This window comes from Uloborus diversus, chromosome 3 (genome assembly GCF_026930045.1).
Source record: "Uloborus diversus isolate 005 chromosome 3, Udiv.v.3.1, whole genome shotgun sequence".
NCBI lineage: Eukaryota > Metazoa > Arthropoda > Arachnida > Araneae > Uloboridae > Uloborus > Uloborus diversus.
In genome coordinates, this window is record NC_072733.1 from 113,368,029 (window position 1) to 113,375,745 (window position 7,717).

General features: G+C 35.1%; 1 protein-coding gene across 1 annotated transcript in view; it reads right to left on the minus strand.

Moving 5' to 3' along the window:
* Positions 1-7,392, minus strand: part of LOC129218084 (TWiK family of potassium channels protein 7-like) — a 160,554-nt gene extending 153,162 nt beyond the window's left edge. Inside the window, exons 1-2 of the mRNA XM_054852281.1 lie at positions 6,998-7,392; positions 4,309-4,868 (exon numbers count right to left, since the gene is read on the minus strand). Of these exons, the coding sequence (XP_054708256.1) occupies positions 4,309-4,819 (511 nt within the window). The 5' untranslated portion in view covers positions 4,820-4,868; positions 6,998-7,392. The remainder of the gene's footprint in view (positions 1-4,308; positions 4,869-6,997) is intronic.
* Positions 7,393-7,717: the final 325 nt, after the last annotated feature.

Consider the following 7,717-nt stretch of genomic DNA (forward strand, 5'->3'; position numbering starts at 1 on the left):
TTTTTTCTAGCAAAACTGACTCGGTCACTCGTTTACAGGCATGTAAAGTATGGATGTAAAAATTGGGTTTCAACTAGTCAGATTTCGATGACTTAGGAGAGCTTGATGTCTTTAGGAAAAAAGGGGAAGAGAAAGAAATTGGAATGTCTAAAAATAGATTGTGCACGTGTTAAATTAAAATGAGTATTTCCAAAATTTAGTAAGTTATAAACACAAAAATAAATAAATAAATAAATGAACAATCAATAAACAAATCCCCAATAACAATATCCACCCGCGAGTAATTAGGAGTTTATTGTTATCATTTGCACTAACCTCTTTTATGGATCGTCTGCGAAGTATCGTATCATTTATAGTTAAAGATGGCTTTCTGTTATGATTGCAGACTGAACTAGTTATCATAGCTTATTAGCTACAGTAGCTGTTAAATATTTTATTTAATTTTACTTCATTATTCTATTCTTCCTATATTTTACTATGTTAATATAATACACTGGTAGACAATTGCTAAGGACGGATGGCATTAGCAGCGTTAGCGACTACAAAATGGAAGGCAAGAAAATATGGAAACTAGCATAAGTTCGGGACACAGTAAGATGTGTTGTGAGTATGCAAATTTTAAACTCACGACGTTGCTGGTCACGTGATAGCGCTGATAAGCGATATAAAGGATTGAGCGCGAGATGACCATTGTTGTTCAAAAGCAAAGTTTGACGGGAAGGAGTCAATTGACGAACTTGCACTTTTCGCTATGTCTTTCCGACATCCCTTAGTTGATTTTATGAGTGGCCGGGGGTTGGCAACATCGAAGAAGGGCAGAAAATTTAGATGTTGAAAGAGAGTTCGACGTCAGCCACAGGGTTGTTTCTAGAGTTTGGAAATCATTTCAAACAAATGGAATGTGTAGCAAATGTCACGGGGAGGTCGTGTACGCAATACGACGTCAGCAGAAGATTGGTACTTAGTGCTAGCAACGAAAAGGAACCAGCGCAACACAGCTACTGATGTAGCAAAGCAGTTTCCTGCTGCTACTTGCAAGCAAATATCCCGAAAAACTGTAGCCAGACGTTTCAGTGCAGTAAGACCATATGCCCGTCAGCTTGTTTTGTGCATACCAATGTCTGCAAGTCAGTGTTTTGCTCGTTTGTAATGATGTCTTCAGCATCGCATTTGGAGAGAAGTCGACTGGGCTTGTGTACTATTCTCAGATGAACGCAGTTTCAGTCTGTCGTCTAATTGTGGACGACAACTAACCTGGCATGAGAGTGGTACAGCATACAAGCCAACAAACATAAAAGAAATGGACTAGTATCCTACAAGTTGTGTCGTGGTATGGGTAGGACTGTGATCAATCGCCGTACGTCGGTCGTGTGCTTCCAAACAAGACTATGCCGGCTAGTGGTACATTAATGTTGTTCTAGTGCCTCATGTTCGCGTGTTCTGTGGCGCTGTGGGCGATAAATTCGTTTTCATGGAAGGCAACGTAACATATCATTAACAACCGCGGTCCAGGAGTGTCTAGCTCGCTCAAAATATTCAACAAATCGGATGGCCAGCAAGTTCTATAGATCTGAATCATATTGAATATGTTTGGGATGCTTTGGGGAGCAGTCTTGCTGGTCGACAACGTCCTCCAATAAGCTAGGACACCCTTGTCCGTGACTGACAGAAGAATGGAATAAATTGCCCCGATAGCTGCTGGATAATGTTGTTTAAAGCATCACATGACGTGTGGAAGCTTTCATCGCTCTCCATAGTACCCATATTCCACATTGACATCTTACGCCGGAAACGCCTGGGGGCGGTAATTACATTTATTCACTTTTACCTATTCAGCCCAAAATGACCGTTTCGACCTTTAAACACTTTACAACGCCTTCTGGATTTCAGAGCACAATAAATTATCGTCATTGCATTGTTCTAGAGTTCTGGCATTAGTTTATTTCACTTGGCATCGAATTACGCTTACTTTTTTAAGCGGTACATAGCACATTGGAACCCGTCCTTAGCAATTGTCCACCAGTGTATAATGTCACTATACTTATTAACTGTGCCTTAATGTATGTATTTGTACCTAAAAGGTAATTATTAAACCTTTAAATACAAGGCATAAATGCTAAAATGTAAAAAAAAAAGTTTAGCTTGTTTTAAATAAAAAAAAATATATATTTGATTATTCGGACAATATTGCTTATTAGTCTTTAATACTTGTTTTTAATCAAAATTTATACTTTTATCACAAATTATACCTTTAACAAATTACTCGTCTTGCAACGTAGTTCATCTCGAAATCATCAACGTTAAACATCGTTGTATTAACATCAGAACAAGTTGCCCCACCCGCGGAACAACTATCCCAAAGAAGGGGCAAGTTGTTCCTTTTTGACTTTCGGTACTTTAAAATTAATTATAAAAAGGCTTACAAAATACTACACAAAAAAAAGTTGTTACATCATAGGGGCATATATTACCCTATTTTAATCTCAGAATAATAATTCTAGAACTACATTTTCATAACTGGCCCCGCTCTCCCCTCTACTTTCATAGTGTTCAAAAAATCCATGCGTCAGCGAAACTTTTTGTTTAACATTCATTATTACCTTTGGTAAAAAGTTTAGTATCGTACCAGCCTTCAATACTTGGAAATCACGTGCTTTTTCCGCCGATGATTGGAAAACAATTGTGATTTATTTTTCCAGCAATATTTTTAATTCTAGATCGCATTCGTTTTCATTCATGTAACCTTTTCGCTGCTGATAAGCACATAAATTACATTCAATTTAATTTCCACTATATGTCGTTTTTCTTCAGTTAAACACGTGTTATATTTTTATTACCTTTATAAAATACAAACAAAATTATTTATTGACATTTTTATCACTCTCGATTTATCGGATTTTTTGTGAACTGGCTAATGTTAAGTCCCAATTAGTGAGATTAAAAAAAGTTCTTCACAAATTCTGATATACCTATTGAATCAGTGAAATAAAATATGATTTCCAAAACCCTAGTGGTGACAATAATTTCCTTTTGATCATTATCTAAGCCGATATTAAATAGTAATTGTCACACTACTTTTAATTATTACATACTTCTATAATTTTGTCGTTTCCAGAGTGAACTTTGCATTTATTACTATTTCCATATGCGTCAGATAGAACCAAGAACTTATCGCTTTCAATACAGTTTTGTAATTTTTTATTACTTTTGATTTAAGAACTAGCAGTACCCGAACTGCGATGCCCGTGAAAGAATTTAAAGGAAATCCGCGGAATAAAAAAAAATCCACGATCAGTTCCATCCCTTCTGATGTGAAATGATCATTTTTCTTCAACTAAAATGCTTAAACATATTTTCAAAAACCCATTACTCTCTCTCTCTTTGGAATTTCTTCTAAACTCTTTGGAATTTAAAACTATTTGCCAAAACACATAAAAAGATTAACATTAGCTTCCAAACTCAAAATAATCTTCAACTGTATAGTTTATCGCTTAACGCGCCAAGCAACCACGCTACCGTAACCCTGCCCTTTAGCGAGTGAAGTGTTTTTTTTTTCTGCAATTTAAAATGTTTCGCCAAATAAATAATATTATAGTAAAAACATTATAAAGAACAATCACAATTGAATAATACGACAACTGAAATTATTTACTTAGATAAACTATCTTCAACTATAAGAACAAAAACAAACGTTGTAGAAATAAGGAAAACAAAACCCAGTAGAAAAATCTTACAAAATCAAATTATGTATCTGAATATCGAAAAACAAAACGCATTCAAAAATCAGTTCGCTGACCACAACAGTCCCACAGTAGCGTAGCTATTGACACTGTCGGCCAGCGCCTTCTCGAGCTAACTTATCCCTCCATCTATTAGGTATTCATAGAACTAAATAATTAAATAAACATTTAATTTGCAATTACAAATATTTTGGGAACGTGGTCAAACGGGATAAAAAGTATCCAATGTCCGTCTCCTGATTCTAAGTTACCTCCCCACCAATTTTCAGCCAAATCGGTTCAGCCGTTCTTGAGTTATAAATAGTGTAACCAACACGACTTTCATTTATATATATAGATATCATATTGAATCTCAGAAAACAGTTTTTTTGCTCTCATTAAATCTCTAATAAATAATTCAATGGCGGTTATTCAAATTTTCGACATAACTCTTATATATATATATATATATATATATATATATATATATATATATATATATATATTTTCTGTATGCTTATTAACAATATAAAATTTATGTACTTTGCAAATAATCAATAAAAAAGTTATACTGATTTTCAAAACTTACCTATAGTAGTAAAAATTGTACCAGCGTAGAAAAGAGAGCCCCAGAAAGTCCAAACAATTTTTTCGGAATCAAGAGGTGCTTTGCTCATCCAATGTTGATGTAACTGATCTTCATATTCTTTTAGTCTTCTGTGGGCAAGATGCAACCAGTCGGAGCCTGCTAGAAGTCTAGCATCATACAAATTTTTAATTATTAGTTCTCGAGTGCGATTGATACTTTGTTTTTCTCGAACTTCAAGTGGTGCTTCAATCCATTGAAACAGCAAAGCGCCCAGAGACGCATAAATAAGAAGAAACATCATCAATAGCACATGTGAAAACCATCTTTCAGAAAAAGCTTTAATTTTCTCGACGACTCGCACAGCAAACGTTTTTGTTCTGTCCTGAAGGGTTATAATGTGCATAGGATTGATAACAACATATTGAGGCTTTCCACCAGGTGGCCATTCTACAGGATGATAGGATGGAGGCCGCAGAATGGTAGGTACTATCTGAGGAGAAGGTGAAGACATTGTTTTCCTGTTAAAGTAGTCTTTTCTGTTCACTCGGGAAGACAAAAAGCTGTTTGGAAAGTTGAATGTTTGTATAAAACGTGAAACAAATAACAAATAAAAGAGCAAAGCATTAAACAAAAAAGAAAAAAAGTACCCGAGCCTTAACTATTCGAGCAACAACTTATCAACCCAAAGGCAAACGAGACCGCGGTCGACCTATAAAGCGGTGGGCAGACCAGGAAGCCGGAGAGGCTGAAAGCCTAATCCATGAAGAAGATAATGATGATGATGATGATGAAAACCCCCTATGGGGCTTATTCCACCCATTGAGAAACGAAAACTCTCTTATGATCTTGTTCCCATGACGTGGGTGCCATGGATTTCGCTCACTTACATGTCTGACTAAGTAAGTTTGCTAAATAGGGGACACAATGAGACGTGGGGTATAGTAAGACAAAGCGATTTTTCTTTTTTATTAACTTATAATCGATAGATGGTGCTGTAGGTATCCATGCAGCAATTTGCTGGGTATGTTCTGGGATATGAAGAGAATATTGATGTCCACTGAGAGATTTTTCATTCGCTGTTTTTCCGATACACGCCACTGCAAAGGTGTTACGTAGTAATTAATTATTAGATTTCCAATGTCCCTTTAACAATTTTGTTTTATTAGTTCTTAGTTTGATCAAATGGTTTTTCTCAGTCCCCAACTTTTTTACGCGTGTAAGTATATTTCGTGGAATTTTTCCCCCATGGAAAGGGACTGTTATCTTTTTTTCCTCTCTTCCTTCTTTTAATTGCAGTTAGGGTTCGAAATCACTTTTTCTCAGCTTGGTTTATAGTACTTATATAGTATGGCGTAGGTATCTAGTTTGTCATTTTGTCATTAAGAGTGTTAAAGATGATTGGCGCTCCACAAATCTATGAATTTCTTCTTTTTCGAACCTAACATAAATGAGCTCCTCCAAGGACAAGCATCGAGTTACCAGAGCTGCATTATAATTGCTTCAAATTGCACTTGTAATGTAGGAAAAACCACGCCTTCTTCTACATTACATTACAAACACTCATAAACTATATCTCTTCTACAAAGAGTTGAGCCTGTTAATGCTACTTGTTTAGAAAACGCAAAAAATCACAAGTTAAAAAGAATTCAAGAATAAAATCTATACCTTCAAACATAGAAATATTTTATAGCCATTCAATAAATGTTTGAAGTGGCAAAATACGTTTTTATACTTACAGACTGTCCATGTCACACTTCTTTTCAATATTTTTTATACAAAGTGTCACAAATAGTGGGACAAAGTGTCATTCTTTGTCATAAAGTGTCACACATCACCTACCCCCCCCCTTCCCGTCCCCTCTCCCGCTTTGTCACATGATAGATCATGTTTCACATTTTATTTTTGAACTTCAACGATTATAGTTAAAGTTTCAAAATATTATTATGCGTTTCAATGATATTTGTTGAGCATAACAATAGCAATTAAATTTTACTCTTGATTCAGTCCATGGCTATTTTATCAAAGAACGGGTTAGAGGAAATCAAAGATGAGCTATTGTTTACTTTTGCTTCAGCTTCACTTTTTTGCTATATTTTTTTTTCTCATATAATATAGCTCAAATGCTGTGAAAATGTCCCACGTTATTTCATCTTAAAATGGAAAACCCAGAAAGATTTCCTTAAACTTTTAGCTGGAGCTGAATTTAAACTACAACCACTATTGGTGTTCTGCGATGCAAAATAAAATTTGTGAGAGTAAAATGAAAACTGAGCAGCGTTTTTATCTTTTTAAAATAAATATATGGTGGAAAAGAATAGAAAATAAATATAAAACTATTTTCTCTGTTGACTTTAAATGTATTTGTTTTAACCTAAATGCAAGAGGTCACACTTCTTGTAGCCATCTAGCCTCTTTTGTCACAAACTGTCAACTTTACAATCCCCTTTAACCCCCATAGCCGGACATCATTTACGGAAGGCACCTAAATATACATAACACTGCTTTATTTACCTTTGAAGTGTTTTTGTGCCACTATTTGTAATTATTGGAACTGTCAAACAAAAATACCAATTGTCTGAACTAATCATCCTATTAAGCAGTAACGTAAAAATAAAATAAAAGATACTGTTCATAACCATTTCAAATCAAAATGACATTCTTAAATTATTTAAAAAAAAAAAAAACTTACTTCTCGCAAAGTTTGATAAGTATTTAGCCAGCGTTAAAACTCACTCGCCTCTCCAGTGAAGCTTATTTCGACTGAAACAAATGCCATCCGTCATCATCTTCTTGACTACCTAAGAGGCTTTAAATAATACTTCTGAGTAATATTCTAACTATCGTCACTTAAAATATTTGGATTGTTACTTTCTGTGGGAGTCATTACGAAGGAGGATAACTTTCTCTTTCACTCCAAGTACGAAAATGATTAGTTACGGGGCTAACTATTTTGAACAGAGTCCAGAAATTTATTGATTTAACTGCAGTAAAAGTCGTTGAATGGAAATCGTGAGAATCCACTGATAGTCAACTCGATTGTAAACACCCTAAAGAAATCGTCTACCAAGGCATGGTCTTGTTGCATCTGCTTCACGGAATCATCCCTCAACGTCTAAGATGCAGAAACGTGTTGGCGGTTTGCCTATACTTTAAGAAAGAATTTTTTTGTGCTCTTTGCTTTTCCTCTCCCCTTCTATTTCTACTTTCTGTACGGTTGATGACATTTTCTTCTCTCCGAGACAATTTTAGATCCCAGCGCTTTTCTAGTTACTAGTGACTGACTGCAATTCTCCCAAAGAACAAACATAATCGTCAGACTTTACGTAGAAGGGGAAAGAATGTGATTTCGACTCTTCCCACAACAAATAAGAAAAATCTTCAGCTTTTATAACGGTGAATTCAAAAAGTT